A 22381-nucleotide genomic window follows, 5' to 3' on the forward strand; every position below is an offset into this window, starting at 1 on the left:
AAGAAATAAAGTTGTATAAAGTAAAGTATCTAAAATTTCTCCTTGAATTGAAGTAAATACACTTCCACTGTTGTCAGTTATATTTATGCCTACCTATAAAACTATATATATTATTATTATTTTATTTATTTCATACACACATATGCATATAATGAAATTAATAATACAATACTCACAATAATTACTACAACAAGAACAAGAACAACAATGATACATAAACAGATAAGTAGGCCTAATAATAATAATAAAACAATAATAATAAAGAAAAAAAAAACACAAGTTTCCTTTGGATGATTATTTATGGTGTCCGTTCCTGCAGCTCTCCTTTACAGGAAATCATAGATTAGACTCCATACATGTAGGAAATTTGTATCTTTATTGTTCTCCTTTCCATATTATAATAATATTTTATTATATAAGTTTTCCATTGTAAAATTGTAGGGTTTCATTATTTTTTCTCAGTGTTGAAGAATTAATTTCTTAAAAACTACAGATGAGAAAAGCATTTTTCCGTGTAGTTGGATATCTTTCTATTATCTATATATTTTAAAACAATAAAAGATCAAGTTTATGTCTTATGTATTATCAAGAAACGTTTATCTTTATTGTTGTCCTCCATTGCTGCCCTTTCCATATTATAATCATATTTTATTATATAGCCTAAGTTTTCCATTGTAGAATTGTTGGGTTTCATTATTTTTTCTCAGTGTTGAAGAATTAATTTCTTAAAAACTACAGATGAGAAAAGTATTGTAGTTGGATATCTTTCTATTTATATTTTAAAACAATAAAAGATCCAGTAAAAGTACAAACGGACGGAAGACGGAACCTTTCTCCCCTCACAGCTTCTGTTCCTACCCGGACTGTAAACATCGGTGCACGGCAGCAGAAGCAGCGGAGCAGCGTGGAGCTCGAGTCCAGCAGAACCAGAACCAACCCGAACCAGAGGTCTGAACCGGTCTGAACCAGTGGTCTGAACCGGTCTGAGCCGGTCTGTCGCAGGTATGGACAACAGGACGGACAGCACGTGGGACACTCTACCTGTCAAGCTGCACGAGGAGATCTACCAGACGCTCGCGGAGCTGAAGTTCACTCACATGACACCGGTTCAGGTAAACGGCTCTCAACTGCTGCTCAACTGCTGCTGCTCCTCAGCAAACACATGATCGATTTATCATTATTGATAATATGATTATTGATAATATGACTATCACTCCCCTTCAGGCCGCGTGCATCCCGCTGTTCATGAGCAACAAGGACGTGGCTGCAGAGGCGGTGAGTGACGTCACACTTCACCTGAAACCAGTGCACTTTAATCTGTGTAAAACCCTTGTTTTTTCAGAGATGGGTTGATGAAAACATCTTGTAGGCTATGTGACACAGCTTCTGAATGAAAATGGATATTTGTATATCTACACTGAGTTTTTATGCATTTCCAATTCTACTCCTAAAGAATTTCCCATAATATTTGATGCTGTACCTGCTGGTCTGTTGATGTTATTGTGAAGTGATAGTAGACCACAGGCAAACCAATAGACATATAAGGAGAAATTACATCTCTATCAGCTAAACCATTTAGGAACTCAAGATAAACATAAAGTCTAACATCAAGCAGTACATACTGTGTCACAAACAAAATAAAGGAAGTTTCATTTAAGATTATACATTTAATTTACCCTGTTAATCAGGTCATCTCCAGATTTAAAGATGTTTATGTGAACTGTAGTTTCTGTAAAAGCAGGAGGTGGATAATATTTGTCACCTTTTTATATAAATGCTGTTATATTAACTTGTTCTGGGTAGAAACTGGACATTTGTTTGACACTTTAAAGCTTAAACTTAAAAAAGAAAGAAGATATAATTCTCCTATATGATGAGAAAAACCTAATTAAAAGATTCAGTAAGACTTTTCCTTGCCCTTAAGGAAAAGTCTTACTGATAGATAGATAGATAGATAGATAGATAGATAGATAGATAGATAGATAGATAGATACCTCTACCTCTCTCTAAGCCCCTCCCCCTCTTCTCTGCAGGTGACAGGAAGTGGGAAGACTCTGGCCTTCGTCATCCCCGTCATCGAGCTGCTGCTGAGGAGAGAGGAGAAGCTGAAGAAGATGCAGGTAACCATGGAGACGATGAAGATGGCGGCGGCTGGAGGAGCGACAGGTGTTGATGATGTGATCATGTGACTGATGATGTGTGTTGTTGTTTCCCTGCAGGTGGGGGCTCTGGTCGTCACGCCGACCAGAGAGCTGGCCCTGCAGATCAGTGAGGTGATGGAGCAGTTCATCCACCGGTTCCCACAGTTCACGTAAGACCTGCACCATCATTATTGATTTTATAAACAATCAGCAGATCACATCATCATTAATGTTATTTTTCAACGGTTTTTTTTATTATGTAATAATTTAAAGGGATACGCCAACATTTTTTTTCGTGTCTTGCCTCACTCCCGAGTCCATGACCAGCAGATAGACACCATCCTTTTGACTGTGCGTGCAGTAACGAGGGAGATAGAGCCGTATCGCCCGTAATTAGCTTAGCTCAAACGCTGGAAGTGTATAGGTAGTGTTAGCCTGCCTCCACCTAAAGTCATCAGAGAAACTCTTCAGCAACTCTAAACGGACCGATCTTCGTCTCAGAGCTGACAAAACTCTCCGGTAAGGCGTCTTGAGCGGTCAAATGCCGGTAACGGGACGAGATCGGTCAAAACGGAGGGTTCAAGCAAAGAAGGTTTATTTTGGTTCAAGCTAGCTACATCGAGGGTAGGTTAGCTTCCTATTTCAAAGTAAAAGCACTTCTGTATGTAAAGGGCAACGGGTGTTTTATTTTGTGAAAGTAACCAGAAGTGCGTTGGTCACAACGGCTAGCTTGAGTAGCGCCGAATTCATCCGAACAAAATTGTAAACAGCTGGTATTTAGACAAATTAACGACACACTGCTGATCTAAACGGCTACTTTCTCATCTAAAAATGTTTGAAATGTTGATAAAGTGATATATTTACAGAGTTTAGAGCTAAAATGAAATCAGCTTCTGACTGCTGATTTCGGCTCAGGTAGGAGGCAGGCTAACACTACCCATACACTTCCAGTGTTTGAGCTAAGCTAATTACAGGCGATACGGCTCTATCTCCCTTGTTACTGCACGCACAGTCGAAAGGATGGTGTCTATCTGCTGGTCATGGACTCTGGAGTGAGGCAAGACACGAAAAAAAAATGTTGGCCGCGTATCCCTTTAAGATTCATTATTGATCGTTACTGAAGCTGAGAACATGAGACAGAAATAAAATCACACAGAGTTTTATCATTTAATCAATTGTTTTTATTTATATTTAGCTGTTGTTATATGTGTCTCCTCTTCCTGTTCTGTTTGTCTTTTATGATTCAAAGTGATTTAAATGTTTGTTTCTTTGTTTGTTTCCAGGCAGATCTTATTGATCGGCGGCTCGAACCCCATAGACGACGTGGAGAAGTTCAAGACCCAGGGGTAAAAAAAACAGTCACACACTTTAAACTAAAAGGGTTTCATCTCCGTCGTGTTCTTCAGTTTCTTCCCGTGTCTCAGTCTCAACTCGACCCGTCTGTCTGTTGCAGAGCGAACATCGTCATAGCGACGCCCGGCCGCCTGGAGGACATGTTCAGGAGGAAGTCCGACGGTCTGGACTTGGCCATTTCGGTCAAGAGTCTGGACGTCCTGGTGCTGGACGAGGCCGACAGGCTGCTGGACATGGGCTTCGAGGCCAGGTACACACACACACACACACACACACACACACACACACACACACACACACACACACACACACACACACACACACACACACACACACACACATACACACACACACACACACACACACATACACACACACACACACACATACACAGTCGACTTATGAGTAAAAAACATTATTTGCTGAAAGCAGTATTTAAAAGTTTGTTATCAAGTGAAGCCCTATTCGCACGGGATTAGTTTTACCTGGGGACCTCTGGTAATTTGTAATAATTGCGGAGGACGTCTGTGATCTTAATCCCGTGCGAATGCGCCATGTCAGTAAAAAAGTAAGTAAAATTTCCCCCGCAAATTACCTACTATATTTCGTCTAAGACCGACGTCCCGTGGTAAAACTAGTCCCGTGCGAATCTGCATCTCAGTAATTGTGGGGCATTTTTTGTTGTATCTGTGTTTTTAAGAGCCAAGTCACCACCACACACACCTTCACTGCTGCCGATAACTGCTGCATTTCGATTTGAATTCGTGAGTCTATCAAGTGCATTGTTTATCAATACGTCATGCCTGTGAATCTGTGAAGGCGCACGTATAAAAGGCGGATTCAAGGCAGCAGACAAATCACAACCAGAGCACCGCAGAGAGTAGCAATGTGAGCGCAGCGCATGCCTTATTTCTCCTGTGATGAAGAAAAAAAAAGAAGCCTGCGGTCCGACCTGACCCGAGTTATTAAATGTTTACGTTTATTTAGAAGAAGTTTAATTGGTGCTGATTAAACTTGTAAATGATGCTGCTCTGGATACGATTCTTTCCTTATATTCTGACTCTTTTAAACAGTGGCCAAACAACAGAACCATTGTATTATATTAGACTATAGCCTATATTTTCTATATTATCTGAGCATAAGGTTTGTTCTAAACTAAATAAAAGCCTGTCCCATACAGACGCGTGTCTCTCTAGACGGGTCCGCTCGGCGCACACACACACACACACACCCTCCAAAAAAAAAAAAAAAAAAAACTATTGTCAGAAGTCCGGGCTGTGAGAACCGGCAGCCTACCTCTGGTATGGATAATCAGCGTGATGATCCAATAGATTTGATCGATCCCGGAAAATCTGTTGTTGTGATAGACTCATGTGTTTTCATAATGTTTCATAAACTGGATACAATCACCGCAACTCTGTCCGGAGCTTCGCTACTTTTATTTCCGTATCCTTGGTAACAGTAACCCCTGGTACAAGGACCCCCCCCCCCGCTTGACTTGAAGTTATGGCCCCCCCTTGTCCAGATGCGTTCCGCGGTCCATGCAGCAGCGGATGTTACGACGTGCACAGCTTTGACGTCATATCGGAGCCTTCATGTCAGTAAATTCGAGTAAAAATACAGACATCACTTATCCCGTGCGAATGCACCGCAAGAAACACAGACGTGGGGGGGTAATTTACAAATTACCAGACGTCCCCAGGTAATACTAATCCCGTGCGAATAGGGCATAAGTGTAGGACTGAATCTTAAAGGGATAGTTCAACATTTTGGCAAATTGGCCCATTGCCATAATCCCTATAGTCATAGCAGTAGGTTCGTTACCTTTAATTGTCGGTGCAAGTTATTTTTAGAACAGCGGAGCAGAGCCGTGAGCTGCTCAGAGCTACGCTACGGAGGCTCATGGGATTTCTTGGTTTCCCTCATCAAACTCATCAAATACACAATCCAACAACTCCAAAACGCTCTGGTGGACAAGTTGTGACCTGCACAATCACCACGCTAGGAGATAATAACACAACGTTACCAGACAGAGTTGTTTTAGAGGTAAATACAGAGACTGCTTGATGAAAAACTGTCCCTGAAGGCAACGCACATCAGCTGGTTTTGCATGAATTTCCCTCTACAACAACTCTGTGTGGTAACGTTGTGTTATTATCTCATAGCGTGGTGAATGTGCAGGTCACAACTTGTCCACCAGAGCGTTGTGGAGTTGTTGGATTGTGTATTTGATGAGTTTGAAACCAAGAAATCCCATTAGCCTCCGTAGCGTAGCTCTGAGCAGCTCACGGCTCTGCTCCACCGTTCTAAAAATAGCTTGCACCGAGACGAACAGAAACACCTGAAGTGGCTGAAACTGTATTTGTAGATCTGACTGTGTGTGTGTGTGTTTGTGTGTGTGTGTGTGTGTGTCCAGTCTGAACACCATCCTCGGCCACCTGCCCAAGCAGCGGCGGACCGGTCTCTTCTCGGCGACTCAGACTCAGGAGCTGGAGAAGCTGGTCCGCGCCGGCCTCAGGAACCCCGTCCGCATCACGGTGAAGGAGAAGGGCGCCGCCGCCAGCGCCGCCGCCGCCGTGCAGAAGACGCCGGCCCGACTCGCCAACTACTACACCGTGAGTGTGAACACGGAGCTCGAATCACAACGCACAAACACACGAGACGTTTATTTTATTTTATTTTATTTTATTTCATTTAATTTTATTTTATGTTTTAACCTCAGATCTGTAGGTCGGAGGACAAGTTCAACAACCTGGTGGCGTTTCTACGGCAACACAAGCACGAGAAGAACCTGGTCTTCTTCAGGTACGTTTCATTTCTACCACAAACAGGAAGTAAAGAATGAACAGAATAAAAGCCTGTCGACTAAAAACACTGTTGCTGCAACTAGTAGGAATCGTTTTTTATATTAAATTATCAATATATAATCGACTTCTTCTGATCTCTATTGTCTTGTTTTGTCCAAAACTACGGTGGCTCGGAAGGCCTAACTCACTGCAGTTTAAGAAAATGCGAAACATGCAAAGACTCAAACGTGCAACAAATTCAGAAAACTCACAACAGCAACAGAACAGGAAGTTGTTTCTGGGGACACAACAAAGTGACGGACCAGACCGGGGCGCTTCAGTTCAAAGCTTCTTGACTTTAGAAGTTATTTATTGGTTTAATATAAAATCAATATCTTAAGATTCACATCTTATTGATCATATGTACTGTTAGCTTAGCATTAGCCTCCAGCCTGGTCCGTCACTTTGTTGTGTTGTGTTGTGTTGTGTTCTGTTGTGTTGTGAGTTTTTGTTTTCTGAATCTGCAGCACGTTTGTGAGTTTTCTCAAGTTGTAATGAACTGAAGTTTCAGGGCCACCGTAGAAAACCCTCATGCTGAAAAAGCTGAAATATGGTCTGAATAATATAATATGAATAATCAATAATATCTGAAGTTTTTCTGAGATCAAACAGACATTCAGTTTTTTTTTAAGTTTAAAAAAAAAATTCAAACAGTAGATTGAAATCAGCATCAATAACTGTAATAAACATTACAGACAAAAAAAGCAAAAATATAAACTCTAAAAATAATAACATAGAAGGATAAGTACATAAACACATAGGTCAATAATAATAATAATTTAAATAAATAAATAATAATAAACACAAGACTGTTTTTCAAATAAAGCCATTAAACAAAGTGCAGATGTTTCCAGTTTTAACAGCTTTTGTTTAGTTCTTGTTCAGGAAGTTCATGAGTCGTGACATCTACACCTTCACCTGTGTAGTTCAGGTGTAGTAACGTGTGTGTGTGTGTGTGTGTGTGTGTGTTCTGCAGCACATGTGCGTGTGTGGAGTACTACGGCCGAGCTCTGGAGGTTCTGGTGAAGAAGGTCCCGGTCCACTGCATCCACGGGAAGATGAAGAACAAACGCAACAAGATCTTCGCCGACTTCAGGAGCCTGAAGAGGTGATGATGACGTCACAGGTCTCACTCAGGGGTCACGTGACGCTGTGATGTCACCTGTCAATCACTCACTCACTCATTCACGTGTCTTTTTTCTGTCCCCGTGTTGCATTCGTGGTCCAGTGGGATCCTGGTGTGCACGGACGTCATGGCCCGAGGCATCGACATCCCCGACGTGAACTGGGTTCTGCAGTACGACCCCCCCAGCAGCGCCAGGTGAGCCGCATGGAGATTAGTCCGCCGCTGAAAGTAGTCCCAATAAATTCTCTATTTTTGTGCGTTGTTTGGTCTTTGCATTGATTTGTTGACATATGAATTAATGATTCTTAACACAAGTTTTGAAAATGAGTCTTTAATTTGAAAGGTCTGATAAAAAAGACTTCCTGTTTTTATTGTGTTTTTTCTTCTTCTTCAGTGCCTTCGTTCATCGCTGTGGCCGAACAGCTCGTATCGGTAACCAGGGCAACGCCCTCGTCTTCCTGCTGCCGATGGAGGATTCGTACGTCAGCTTCTTATCCATCAACCAGAAAGTGAGTTTTACGTTTTTTTTTTATTTTGATTTAAATGGTTCTAGGAGAAAATATAATAAATATCTCACACAAGATTAGGGCAATATGCTTTTATTTTGAAGGTCTCCCTGACTAAGCACTAGTTCAAATTTGTTAATTTTGTAACTTTTTATTGTTTTTCTTTTTGTTCTTTAGTATTTAATCTAATTTGACAGGTTCCTTCCTCTGTGTGGCAACAGTTGATGTTTGGTTTTGTGGACGTTTGTGAAGCTAGGAGCTCTGTGACTTTTATTTTGAATGTCTTCCTGACTGAAAACTGCTCCTAAGTTTTAATTTTGTAATTTTTCATTTTTATTTTTTGTCCTTCTATATTTTTTTTATTGCTTTTATTTTGATTTACATGGCAGTAGGAGGAAAGATTAAAATAACTCACACATATTAGGACAATATGCTTTTATTTTGAAGGTCTTCCTGACTGAACATTTGTCCAAATTTGTTAATTTTGTAACTTTCTATTGTTACTTTTTGCCCTTTATTATTTTTCATTGTTTTTATTTTGATTTAAATGGCAGTAGGGGGAAAGATTGAAATAGCTCACACAAAATTAGAGCAATATTCTTTTATTTTGAAGGTCTTCCTGACTGAAAACTGCCCCAAAGTTTTAATTTTGTAATTTTTCATTTTCCATTTTTGTTTTTCTTGTTATTTTTAGTATTTTATCTAATTTGACAGGTTTGATCCTCTGCGTGAGAACAGTTGATGTTTGGCTTTGTGGACATTTATGGAGCTATATAACTTTTATTTTGAAGGTGGATCTTCCAGCTCTGTGACTGTTTTATTTTGAAGGGCCCATGTTAAAGGTATTAACCCCGTCCTGCGTCCCCAGTGTCCTCTGGAGCGGATGCCTCCCGTGAACGACGTGGTGGACGTGCTGCCCAAGGTGAAGGCCATGGCTCTGGCCGACAGAGCGATGTTCGACCGCGGGATGAGGGCGTACGTGTCCTGCGTCCAGGCGTACGCCAAACACGAGTGCAGCCTCATCTTCAGGGTCAAAGGTCAGAGATGGACAAAGATGCCACGTGACGACTTCACATTCTTAAAGGGATACGCCAACATTTTTTAGCAGATAGACACCATCCTTTCGACTGTGCGTGCAGTAACAAGGGAGATAGAGCCGTATCGCCTGTAATTAGCTTAGCTCAAACGCTGGAAGTGTATAGGTAGTGTTAGCCTGCCTCCACCTAAAGTCATCAGAGAAACTCTTCAGCAACTCTAAACGGACCGATCTTCGTCTCAGAGCTGACAAAACTCTCCGGTAAGGCATCTTGAGCGGTCAAATGCCGCTAACGGGACGAGATCGGTCAAAACAGAGGGTTCAAGCAAAGACGGTTTATTTTGGTTCAAGCTAGCTACATCGAGGGTAGGTTAGCTTCCTGCTTCAAAGTAAAAGCACAAATTATATCGTCGTGGTTTTCTGTCTGTAAAGGGCAACGGGTGTTTTATTTTGTGAAAGTAACCAGAAGTGTGTTGGTCACAACGGCTAGCTTGAGTAGCGCTGACTTCGTCTGAACAAAATTGTAAACAGCTGGTATTTAGACAAATTAACGACACACTGCTGATCTAAACGGCTACTTTCTCACCTAAACATGTTTGAAATGTTGATAAAGTGATATATTTACAGAGTTTGGAGCTAAAATGAAATCACCCCCCCTTTCACATTGTCTTTCCATCTCTCCCCCTCTCCTCTTCTGTTTCTCCCTCATTCTCTTCTCCTGCCTCTCTTCTACTTACTTTCCCCCATTCTCCTTCCCTCTCTTCTTTCTTCCTCTCCCCCTCATTCTCCCATTTCCTGTCCCCATTCTCTCTCTTTCCATCTCTCCCCCTTATCTCTTTCTCCTTTTTCTTTCTCCATCTCTCTTCCCCCTTTTCTCTTTCCCCTATCTCTCTCCCCCTTTCTCATTTTCTCTTCCCATCCTTTGCTTATATCTCTCACCCGTTCATTTTCTTTCTCTCCTCTCCTGTTTCTCCCTCATTCTTTCTTCTCTTCCATTCTCCCTTCCTGCCTCTCTCCCTCCTTATCCCATTTTCTCACCCTATACTCTCTTTCCATCTTTCTCTCCATCTCTCCCCCTATCACTCTCCCTACCCCCCTCCTCTCTGTTTACATCTCTCATCCCTTAATTTTCGTTTTCTCTCCCCCCTCTCGTCGTCTTCATTCTTTCTTCTCCATCCTTCTCCCTTCCTTCATTATCGCTTTCTTTCTTTCTCCCCCTTCCTTCTCCCATTTTCTCTCCCCATCCTCTCTCTTTCCATCTCTCACCCATTTCCCCCCATCTCTCTCCCCGTTTCTCACACTCTTCTTCCTCACCCATTTTTTTCCTTTCTCTATGTCTCTCTCCCCGTGTCTCTCCCTCATTCTGTCTCCTTACTCCCTCCCCCTTTCTCATTTTCTCTCCCTTTCTCCCTTCTGACTGCTGATTTTGGCTCGGGTAGGAGGCAGGCTAACACTACCTATACACTTCCAGCGTTTGAGCTAAGCTAATTACAGGCGATACGGCTCTATCTCCCTTGTTACTGCACGCACAGTCAAAAGGATGGTGTCTATCTGCTGGTCATGGACTCTGGAGTGAGGCAAGACATGAAGAAAAAAAGAAATGTTGGCGTATCCCTTTAATGAAATCCAACTAACTAACGTGTCTCGTGTTGCGACCTCGTAGATCTGGACTTCGCCGCCATGGCCCGAGGCTTCGCCCTGCTCCGGCTGCCCAAGATGCCGGAGCTGCGGGGGAAGGAGTTCCCGGACTTCGAGGCGACGACGACGGACACGGAGACGATCCGCTACAAGGACAAACACCGGGAGAGACAGAGGCAGAAGGAGCTGAAGGAGCGGGCCGAGGCGGCGGCCGCGGCAGAGGCGGCGGGGGAGACGGGCAGGAGGAGGTTCGTCAGGACTCAAAATCAGTCCTGGTCCAAACAGAAAGCCAAGAAGGTGCGGAGGAGGAAGGTGACGGCCAAGAGGAGGCACCAGCAGGTACCGGTCACCCATCACCGATCACCGATCATAGGGGTGTAACGGTATATGTATTCGTCCCGTGTCGTCACGGTACGGGGGTCACGGTTCGGTGCACACAGTCACACGACGAATACGTCTGAGTCAATATTAAAAAAAGTCGCTAGAAACGCCTAAAACACGTTAGCGCATGTTCACACCCCCGCATGTCAATCACTGGTGCAGGGAAAAAGACAACTTGTGTGTAACAACTTATCCCGCTGCTTTGAAGCCTCTTGACATGAACACAGACACCAGAAACATCACCAAAGCAACTGGCATCTAGTCTAAATTAACTGTTTCTTGTTTGTTTTTTATAATAGTTGCCAGTTGTCAAGTGCAAGTTTTTTTTTCCTCTAGAATTAAAGCAGAAGTAAGTGATATATTTGTGTTAATATAAGTCTTAAATAGTTTTATCTTCCGACAGCAATCACTTACATAGAGTGTTTGGACTGAAACACGGGTCTGTCAGTCCCTCTGCTCTGCTCTGAGCCGAAGAGAAAACATTTATCGTATCCTACAGTTTTTATCCAATGAGGAGAGAGAACGGCATGCAGGGCTGTGTGTGCAGCCAAGGAACGCCGTGAATGTGGTGACGTAGGGACGAGGACTGTTATGGTGCGTTCAAGGAAACTCGTATTTTTCCGACCGTGAAGTGGTACCAGTTCGATCTGGTACGATTTCACGGGTTGGAAGTTACGAGTGGCCGTTATAGTGACTTTCACAGGTAAAACAGGTCGGGAAAAACACGAGTGGGTTGCCTGGAACGCTACAAAGTCGTAAGTTGTGACTTGAAGCTGTAACTTACGGTTTCAAAAGCCTGCCTGGAACGCAGCATTAGCCAAAACGACCGGATCACTCACTTCTGCTTTAAAACACGTTAGCGCATGTTCACACCCCCGCATGTCAATCACTGGTGCAGGGAAAAAGACAACTTGTGTGTAACAACTTATCCCGCTGCTTTGAAGCCTCTTGACATGAACACAGACAGGACCAGAAACATCACCAAAGCAACTGGCATCTAGTCTAAATGAACTGTTTCTTGTTTGTTTTTTATAATAGTTGTCAGTTGTCAAGTGCAAGTTTTTTTCCCTCTAGAATTAATGAATGGTATGATAACACTCCTAATGCACTTGTTTTATTTTATATTCTATTTTTTTCTACTTTTATAACACAAGACAGATTTTAGTTTTACATTCAATAGTGTCTGTTGTACCGAACCGTGACTTGTGTGTACTGTTACACCCCTACCGATCAATGATCAATACATGGATCAATGAGGAGGAGATTCATCTGCCTGTCTCTCTCTCCTTCTTTGATCTCCTTCCCTCTCCTCTTCTGCCTCTCTTTCTTTCCCCCGTTCTCTTCTTTCTCCCCCTTCCTCCCTCTCTTTTTTCTCTCTTCACCGTTCTCTCTGCCTTCCCTCTCCCTCCCTCATCTCTTCCACCCTCCCTTTCACATTTTTTTCCATCTCTCTCCCCCTCTCCTGTTTCTCCCTCATTCTCTTTCTTCTCTCCTCCTGCCTCTCTTCTTCTTTCTCTCCCCATTCTCCTTCCTTCTCTCTCCCCCTCATTCTCCCTTTTCCTCTCCCCATCCTCTCTTTCCATCTCTCACCCATTCTCCCCCTTATCCCTCTCTCCTTTTTCTTTCTCCATCTCTCTCCCCCTTTCTCATTTTTTCTTCCCATCCTCTGTTTATATCTCTCACCTTACATCTCTCCTTCATTTTCTTTCTCTCTCCTCCTCTTCTGTTTCTACCTCATTCTTTCTTCTCTTCCCTTATCCCTTCCTGCCTCTATCCCTCTTTCTCTCCCCCCTCATCCCATTTTCTCACCCCATACTCTTTCCATCTTTCTCTCCATCTCTCCCTCTACTTCTCTCTCATCCCTTCATTTTCTTTTTCTCTCCCCTTCTTCATTCTTTCTTCTCCATCCTTCATTATCGCTTTCTTTCTCCCTGCTCTCTTCCCCCTTCTCCCATTTTCTCTCCCCATCCTCTCTTTCCATCTCTCACCCATTTCCCCCTATCTCTCTCCGTTTCTCACTCTTCTTCCTCACCCATTTTTTTCCTTTCTCCATGTCTCTCTCCCTCATTCTCTCTCCCTCCCCCTTTCTCATTTTCTCTCCCCATCCTCTCTTTCCAGCTTTCTCTCCCTTTCTCCCCCTTATCTCTCACCTGTTTTTTTTCCTTTCTCCATCTCGCTCTCTCCCCCCTTTTCTGTCTCTCTCTCCTACTCTCTCACCCTGCCCTCTCTGTTTCCCCCCTCTCTCCCCCCTCAGCTGTATTGATTGTGTATCAGCCGATCAGACTGATTGATCTCTTCTTTCTCTCTCTCTGTCTCTCAGGACTCGGACGAGGAGGACAGCGACGTGGACGAGCTCCTGAACGACACTCGTCTGCTGAAGAAGTTGAAGAAAGGACGAATCACGGAGGACGACTTCGAGAAGCAGCTGACGAGCCGAGCCGAGTCCAAACAGGAAGAAGACAACGATGACGACGGCAACGGCGGCGACTGATTGGACGATGATGGCGATGACATCGTGTGAAATAAACCTGAAGCCGTCGGTTTTTGACTTTTATCAGATGTTTTTTTATTGATCGTCAGGCACAGAGTTATAAATAAAGCTTGATGAGTTCGTCGCTGACGGCCGACGGGGTGAGGACGCCCAGGTCGGTGAAGAGCAGCGTGATGAGGGACGGCGGCGTGTAGTCGATCATGGGATGTTCCTCCGACAGGTTCTCGGCCGACTTCAGGGTGTCGGCTTTGTACTTTGGAAACACAGAGACGTAAAGTGTTTTATATTCTGTGACTTGTCAGAATAAAAAGTACATTTTTATAAAAAAAATGATGATTTTTTTCTGTTTTTGTCCTGAAGTTTTAAAGGGATAGTTCAACATTTAGTCAGATCCTCCTATCACCATAATCCCTATAGTCATAGCAGTAGATTCATCACCTTTAATTATCGGTGCATGTACCTTTATCTCTCTTCCTACCTCTATTCTTTCTACTTCTCTCTTTCAATTGTCAATTTCTAAAGCTTTATTGGCACAAAAGCCTCAAAATAAATTTGCCAAAATGTCAATATTTATACAATAAAACAAAAAAACAACAAGAGGTTAAAGGGTAATTGCCGTTTTTTTTTTACAATCTGGACCTTTTTTCTAGCATAAAATACAATCATTTACTCCCCCAGATAACTTTGGTGTCATTACAAGTCGTTCCGACGAAATTAGCTCCAGCCGAGAGCCTCGTATATCCGTATGGAGTCTACAGGGCAGCCTCTAAATAACACATTATCTGCAGAGAAACTCCTTCATTGCACCACTATTTAGTTCTGATAGGCTAGTGCTATTCCCCTCTGAGTCCGGGGTTAGCTGTTATCAACATCCGGGGTCTGTAGGTTGACCTACTAACCTCTGACCTGGATGATATGACGGCTCATTCTGATAATAATTATTCCACTTCGGCATTTGGGTCCATTTTTAGCTCAACTAGCCGGAGCTTTAGTGAGTCCAGGTTGAGGAGAGGAAGCCTGTGGAAGCTGAACTTCATCCAGCTGCTCATTTTGTTCTGACAAGTTGGAAACACGCAGAAAGGTGCTCAGAGATGACATCATCCAGGTCAGATGTCAGTAGGTCAACCTACAGACCCCGGATGTTGATGCCACCACGGACTCAGAGGGGAATAGCACTAGCCTATCAGAACTAAATATTGGTGAAATGAACGAGTTTCGCGGCAGATAATGTGTTATTTAGAGGCTGCGTTCTGCTGCCCTGTAGACTCACATTATACAGATATACGCAGCTCTCGGCTGGAGCTGATTTCGTCAGAACGACTTGTAATGACACCAAAGTTATCTGGGTGAGTAAATGGTCGTATTTTATGCTAGAAATAAGGTCCAGATTGTAAAAAAATTGCAATTTCCCTTTAACAATTAATTGACAAGTAAAGTTAGATTAAATATAGTTCTCTCCTTCTCGTTCTCTACCTGTCTTGTCCTACAGGAGTGAATCACCTGTTGTCACGTAACTTTCCTGATGTTTGCTTAAAGGAGCAGACACGTCTACGTCGACGTTGTTTGTTTCAGATGTTTCATTTAATTTTTATGGTTTCAGTTTGTTTCGTTCCGTCTGAACTGAACTCCACTCTTTCTTCTCTACCAGTTCTCTCATTTCGTTTTGTCGCGGTGACTGTGACTGATTAACATTAACAGAGTTTCTTGAATCACCTTGAACCTGTCGGGGACGTCCTGCTGGTTGAGCGGATACAGTCGGACGAACTTGAAGCTCTCTGCCACCACGTAGAACGGTTTGTTGTGAGCCTTGGAGCACACGGCCATCTGGTAGGTGCCGATCTGCACGAGACAGGAGATGTTCACACCTGAGTCTCTTATCACTTCATTCACATCACAACAGGAACACATCTCTCTTTCTTTCTCTCCCCTCTTTTCTCTTTCCATCCTGTTTATCTCACCCCTTTATTTTATTTCTTTCTCTCCCCTCTCCTGTCTTTCCTTCATTCTTCTCTTCTCCCTTCCTGCCTCTTTCTCTTTCCATCTTTCCCTCCATCTCTCACCCATTCTCCCCTTTATCTCTCTCCCTCCCCTTCTCCCTCACCCGTTTTTCCTTTCTCCATCTCTCTCTCCCCCTTTCCTCTGCCCGCTGTCCATCTCTCACCCCTTCATCCTTCGTTTTCTCTCTCCACCTCTCCTCTTCTTCATTCTTTCTTCTCTATCCTTCTCCCTTTCTCTCTCCCCTCACATCTTCCTCCTTCCCCCATTTTCTCTCCCCATCCTCTCTCTCTCCATCTCACCCATTCTCCCCCTTATCATCTCTCTCCCTCCCCGTCTCTCACACTCTCTTCTCCCTCACCCGTATCCCTCCCCTTTTCTGTGTCGTCTGTCTCTGTCTCTCTCATTCTCTCTCCCCCCTTTCTTTTTTTTTCTTTACAATTTTTATGTATTTGTTTTAGTTATCAATGTTAACAATACATTGCAATACGATCCCCTCTGGACTATGGAGAACAAAAAATACAATCATCAAGAACAGAGCCTGTATACATTTATATAAAATCAAGTCTCTCCTTTAGGGATGTCACGATTACCGGTACTTGTTTTCACAATTAATCGTGGTATTAAACGCCACAATTAATTAATCGTAAAGATTCCTAAATACCGTCACTTTCCAAAAAAGATTATGTCAGAACCTTATCGACAGAATAAAGGTAAAAAAAAGGTAAATGCACAGATACTGGTCCATTTAACTGACGTAACATTGAATTGGAAGGAATTTAAATGTTAGCGTGTCATTTGTATTTTAAAAAAACAACAAAATAAAACAAAAAATTATTAAAATAAACGTAAATTTGGTATTGATGACAATTTATGACCTGATTACTTCAAACACTTCCCCTGGGGGGTTAATAATTCGTCATATATTAATAGATACTTGAAATATTTTGTGTAAACAATGAATAATGTAGTTATATTTTGACTATATTTGATTTGACACATTCATAGTGTTGTGAAATTAATTAATGCATAATAATCGTGATAATCGTAGTACCGTGATTATTTCTCTGACAATAATCGTACCAAGAAAATTTTAAATCGTGACATCCCTACTCTCCTTATATAATAACCATTTCCCCATCTTTTAGCAAATAAGTGTTCTTTCACCCTCTCTCTCTTTATCACATCATTCACATCACAACATGATACGAACGCAGCAGCGTCACAGCAGCTGGAACCGACCTTGTTGATGATTCCTCCGCTCTCCACGACTCCCTCTGCTCCGATGATGACCAGGTCCACCTTCTCCAGCACGTACCTGCGTGACGTCACAGACACACACACACACTGAACAGCTGCAGCTCGGTTCAACCCGTCGATGTCGTGACGCTAAACAATCAATGTTTTTTTGTTTTTTTTTTACCCCACGGCTGCGTCCAGGACCACGGTGACCGGGACGTTGAGTTTCCTCAGGGCTTCGGCCATCTGTCGCCTGGACAACGATATATTATTATTATTATAAAACACTGACTCTGTGTGTGTGAGTGGGTATGGAAAGCCATTTTAACATTTAAAAGCCAGACTGGATATGTGTTGTAGATATCTGTAATTCAGTTTTGCCTATAGTCAAAAATAACATTTCAGATATCCACAGCTACATTCTTCCTAGGACAAATGACGTCACTGTTGCCATTCATGTGTATGGGGTTTGTCGTTACAGATATCTATAATTCAGTTGCAGATATCCACTATGTGAATTACAGATATCTGTAACTGAATTACGACTAGCGTAGTACTAATTCCAGTTCGAGATATCTACAATTTGACTCTGACTAGTCATAATTCCAGTTTAATCAATTTAATATATCTACATGTCCCTTTTCAGATATCTTAAATTAAGTTTTGACTAGGCGAAATGACGTTGTAGATATCTGTAACTGGAATTCGTACTAGTCGTAATTCAGTTACAGATATCCGAAATTTTCACATAGCGGATATCTGCAACTGAATTGTAGACATCTGTAATGCCAAACCCCATACACATGAACGGCAAAAGTGACGTCATTTGTCCTAGGAAGAATGTAGTTGTTGTGGATATCTGAAATGTTCTTTTTGACTAGAGGCAAAACTGAATTACAGATATCATGAATGAAAAACCCAACCATTCAAAATGTAATTACGACAAGTCAGAAAGACGTTGTTGATATCTACAATGTTAATTCCGGATAGTCAAACTTAGCTTTTAAATGTTAAATCCGCTTGCCATAGAGTGTGTGTGTGTGTGTGTGTGTGTGTGTGTGTGTGTGTGTGTGTGTGTGACCGACCCGGCTGAGTCAGGCTGTGATTCAGTCACATAGACGGAGAAACGTTTCTTCTCGGCCGCCGCTCGCTCCAACACTCGCAGAACGACTCTGGAGAACGAGTGAGTCAGGATTTTCTGCAGCAGAAAAACATTTTCGTTACAAATGAGAAGAAATGAGTCAGAGCTTCAACAACCACATGTACAAACTCTGTGTGTGTGTGTGTGTGTGTGTGTGTGTGTGTGTGTGTGTTAAATCTCTGCAGGATAACAACATGCTTCAGTCTTTACACCTGCACACCTGGTAAATCAAACTCAACACTGAACTGCACTCTTCACAGATTCATACGAGGCGTTTAATGACAATATGTTGCTAAATAAACTGATTTTTAATTTGTTTTTCAGACTGTTGTTTAGAGCTGCAACAATATATCAATTAATCGAACAATTTGAGTATTTTTTTTGAAGAAAAAAAGTCAAAATTGTCTGATTTCAGCTTCTTCAATGTGAATATTTCTGATTTCTTTGTTCCTTTATGACAATAAACTGAGTCTCTCTTTGGTTTGTGGACAAAACAAGACATTTGTGGACATCGTCTTGTGGTTTGGGAAACACAGATTGATATTTTTCAATTTTTTTTTAACATTTTATTGACCAAACAACTAATCGATTAATCGTTTAGTTAATCAACAGATTAATCAATAATAAAAAATAATCGTTAGTTGCAGTCCTACTGTTGTTGTGTCAAACCCTTCTATGTTTGATCTGGCGTCCCACAAGGATCAACACTAGGTCTCCTTCCATTTACTTCACATATTAATAACCTGTATTTTTCAATTGAAGACCTTATAAACCTTCTCCTTATTTACTTTTAAACCAAAACAGGATGTAGTATTAAAGAAAAACAAAACAAAAACAGTGTGGTACTTACGGCGCCGTCTTTGATGAAGGTGTGACACAGTTTGGCGACCTTCGCCCTGGACATGGAGATCTTCTCTAGAAACAGTTCTCCTCTCTCCTCCATCACCTTCTTACAGCGCGACAGATCCTGTAATGGTGTAATAATGGTGCAATAATCAGAGTCAGAAAGTCATTCTCTGATTTAAAGGGATAGTTCAACATTTTGGCAAATTGGCCCATTGTGACCTGCACATTCACCACGCTATGAGATAATAACAGAACGTTACCACACAGAGTTGTTTTAGAGGCAAATTCATGCAAAACAGCGCGTTGCCTTCAGGGACAGTTTTTCATCAGTCTCTGCATTTACCTCTAAAACAACTCTGTGTGGTAACGTTGTGTTATTATCTCATAGCGTGGTGAATGTGCAGGTCACAACTTGTCCACCAGAGCGTTTTGGAGTTGTTGGATTGTGTATTTGATGAGTTTGATGAGGGAAACCAAGAAATCCCATGAGCCTCTGTAGCGTAGCTCTGAGCAGCTCACGGCTCTGCTCCGCCGTTCTAAAAATAGCTTGCATCGACAATTAAAGGTAACGAACCTACTGCTAAGACTATAGGGATTATGGCAATGGGCCAATTTTCCAAAAATGTTGAACTATCCCTTTAAGGACCTTTAACGTGTTGTGACCCAGCAGGTAACTCACCTGGTGCTCCAGTGACGTGAGGCTGATGAAGCGCAGGAAGAGCTCGCCGCCTGAGGACACGGCCACGGAGGAGTCCTCTCCCGTCAGACAGTCTGTCGCCCACTTCAGGCTCTCCCTCAGGCCCAGGATGGTTTCACCTGGAGGGGGGAGGAGGGGGGCAGAGGGGGGGGGGCTGGGTTAAACTGGGCTGAAACCAGTACGAAGCTGCTCTGTGCAAAACTTCACCTGATATTTTTAAAGAATGATGAGAGTGAACTCACCTTTGTCTCTCTTTAGGAATTCGAGCAGCGTGCGGATGGCGGCCACAGCAGAGGCCATGTCCGGGTCCTTCCTCATCTGAGCCCTGAAATACTCCACCAGCTCTGAGCCGGGGTGAGACGGGGTGAGACACGGTGAGACAGGGTGAGACGGGGTGAGACACAGAGAGGGAGTGGACCAGCTCAAAGCTACAACCTCCATTTTTAAAACATCCATTACGCTCATAAACAACTACATCAACAAGTGATCACATCTTATCCTATGAAGCATTTAACTCTGTTCCTGTTCGAGTAATGTGTTCAGATTCAGATTCTGTCAAATAGTCATTTTCATGCATTTGCCTACACGTGATAATGTTTCGCTAAAAAACAACAACAGGAAAATAAATAGGATACAAGGCACTTGCATCCAAGTACATAGTTCAGGGCTCCAGTCTGCATTTTGCCCCTAAAATTTGAGATGGTGCAAGATTATGTTTCATCTTGCACATGTGCAACCAGTACATTTTTACATACACAGTTTTTTTTAACACTGGTGAAACACGTAAGAGGCGACTTAAAGGATGTGTAATCTGTCATTACAGGTGGCAGGTCAATGTGTGTGAGGATCATGAATGAAAAGGAAATGTGAATATTGGGTTTGCAAGTCGATTTACATTGTGCGCCCCTAAATTTTCTGCTTGAGCTCCTAAAATTTTAAGTAACTAGGAGCCACTGTGCTCCTAGTAAAAAAAAAAAAAAAAAAGTAAATCTGGAGCCCTGAAGTTACATATATTATACAACATATGATAAATAACATATAATACACTCTAAGATTAGGAACTTACAGATACATACAAAGGAATGTAGCCTGGGTGTTTCAACTGAAAACACTTCATAACACGCTCAGATTTATTTATTTACATCAATAAACTGATATGAAAGAAATTCTGCTCCATTCAATCAAAAATATCATATTATATACAAAGACATGTACACATAGGTCAGCTCACTTCCTTTAGACTCATCTTGAAATAGCAGAAATCATTCAAAGAGGCTGAAATATTATAATAAATAGATACAACAGTGTGTTGACAGAAGCAGTTTAGTCATAACGCTGCTGCTGATGCAACGCATGGGAACTGCAGATAAAACCTAAACTCTGTCAGGACCCTCCCATGTGTTTCACTATTTTAACAGCTGGACACTATTACAATATGAATTTAACCACATATTATGAAATTAAATGAGAAGTTTGAGATTATTTACCTTCTTCATTCATGGTTAAAACAAACCGGAGACGCTGACAGGTGAAGTTTTGTTTAACGGTTATCACTGCGCAGTGTAAAAACGCCTCCTCGTCACGAGTTAAATTATCAACCAAAAACAAGAAAAATGTTTAAACAAACTGTTTATGTCGCTGTTTTCAATATGAAGCTAAGAAAACACTGTTTAATTCTGTCTGGTTTCTGTTGTTGTCAGTTTGTGCTGCACACCGCTGCTAGCTGCTGCTGCTGCTGCGTGCTGACGCGTCGCGGAGAGATGACGTAGCCGGCGTGGTCCCTTCACGTGCTGTGGGAAAAGTTTGGGGTTTGAACGTCAAATGCTTTTAAAATTGTGTCTAATGAACAAACAAACTAAATAAAACAAAATATCACATTTAAGATATATTATATTAAATAAATATGTGAAATAGAGAAAAATGACCACAACAGAGAAACTGGAAGCAGGAAATGACTTGAATTATTGATCAATCTGAATAACTTCAGCTTTGTTTTGCTGATTAACTAATTCACTGATTAACTGAACTGAACATTTATATTTAATACTTATTTGAAATTCTTTCTTTCTTTCTCTCTCTCTCTTTTATTTAATCCTACAGTTTTGAATCAGGCCACCTGAAGGCAGCATGGGAATCTTCGGTTCAGGAGGTCACCAAAATATTAAAACTAATCCACTGTAAAAAACAAAACAAAACAAAAAACCATCAACATTTACAACTAATTTTATCTGATAATCAGATTTAGGGATGTTCATCTCATCTTGGACCAAAGTGTTGATCATGGGTGAGTTTTGACCTAATTAGATGAAAAGGTCAGAAGGTCACAGATTAATAAGTGAAACCATCCTGACTCCAACTGTTTCATATTGTTGAAGAACATTAATGAAGGTTGTGATGTTGAGACTGTGTTGACCAGATGTTTATTCAGCTGCGTGGTCACTGGAGAGGCTGCAGCGTGTTCAACACAGACCTGTGTCTGTTATTCAACCTGTACTCACTGATATGAACAGGGTGGACAAAATAATAGGAACATATGTCACAGTTTCAACATAAACATGAACATTTCAATCTTCTGAAAACTGAGTTTATTACAGGTCTGTTGTATTAGACTGCAATAACTTTCAACTTAGCTACGCTATAATAATAGGTAACTAGGCCTTAAATTCTGGTATTCTGTTATGTTTTTGTATGTTTCAAATGTCTTGTCTTCTGTCCTTGTGTGTTTTGTGTTTCATCTCGGCTACATTGTAAATGAGGTTACTCCTCAATATATCTCAGAGTTTAAATAAAGGTTATGAAATGAAATGAGGTAAATAAATACAAATATCTAAAAAAAAAAAAAAAAAAAGTTCCTTTCCTTTTAAGATTGCACATTTATATAACATTATCATTATAGTAGTATTAGTATGAGATGAGTATAATGACCTAAATCAGAATCAGAAATG

At 41.7% G+C, this 22381-nt stretch overlaps 2 protein-coding genes across 2 annotated transcripts; one reads left to right on the forward strand and one right to left on the reverse strand.

Annotated features, from left to right (window-relative positions):
- The first annotated feature begins 880 nt into the window (after nt 1–880).
- On the forward strand, nt 881–13583 carry ddx55 (DEAD (Asp-Glu-Ala-Asp) box polypeptide 55). Its single transcript, XM_083983842.1, has 14 exons — nt 881–1112; nt 1225–1275; nt 2034–2120; nt 2220–2311; nt 3425–3487; nt 3595–3744; nt 5911–6109; nt 6217–6299; nt 7317–7448; nt 7569–7661; nt 7861–7975; nt 8841–9009; nt 10672–10985; nt 13348–13583. The coding sequence occupies exons 1-14, from the start codon at nt 1005–1007 to the stop codon at nt 13516–13518; spliced, it is 1827 nt and encodes a 608-aa protein (XP_083839968.1). The 5' UTR covers nt 881–1004; the 3' UTR covers nt 13519–13583.
- On the reverse strand, nt 13471–21188 carry eif2b1 (eukaryotic translation initiation factor 2B, subunit 1 alpha). The gene is made up of 9 exons (XM_083983844.1): nt 20924–21188; nt 19679–19780; nt 19419–19555; nt 18744–18860; nt 17838–17950; nt 16937–17005; nt 16756–16831; nt 15232–15357; nt 13471–13771 (listed from the first exon to the last, which is right to left on the reverse strand). Exons 1-9 carry the CDS (start codon nt 20934–20936, stop codon nt 13616–13618), a joined length of 909 nt encoding a protein of 302 aa, XP_083839970.1. The 5' UTR covers nt 20937–21188; the 3' UTR covers nt 13471–13615.
- Nucleotides 21189–22381: the final 1193 nt, after the last annotated feature.

This window comes from Trachurus trachurus (genome assembly GCF_905171665.1).
Source record: "Trachurus trachurus genome assembly, chromosome: 12".
NCBI classification, from domain to species: Eukaryota; Metazoa; Chordata; class Actinopteri; order Carangiformes; family Carangidae; genus Trachurus; species Trachurus trachurus.

Coding starts and splice junctions, on each gene's coding strand:
- ddx55 (XM_083983842.1), top strand. CDS start 1,005: ATGGACAACAGGACGGACAGCACGTGGGACACTCTACCTGTCAAGCTG. Junction 2,121..2,219: donor AGAAGCTGAAGAAGATGCAG/GTAACCATGGAG, acceptor GTTTCCCTGCAG/GTGGGGGCTCTGGTCGTCAC. Junction 10,986..13,347: donor CCAAGAGGAGGCACCAGCAG/GTACCGGTCACC, acceptor TCTGTCTCTCAG/GACTCGGACGAGGAGGACAG.
- eif2b1 (XM_083983844.1), bottom strand. Junction 18,861..19,418: donor TCACGTCACTGGAGCACCAG/GTGAGTTACCTG, acceptor ACACCATTACAG/GATCTGTCGCGCTGTAAGAA. Junction 17,951..18,743: donor CCTTCATCAAAGACGGCGCC/GTAAGTACCACA, acceptor TTTCTGCTGCAG/AAAATCCTGACTCACTCGTT.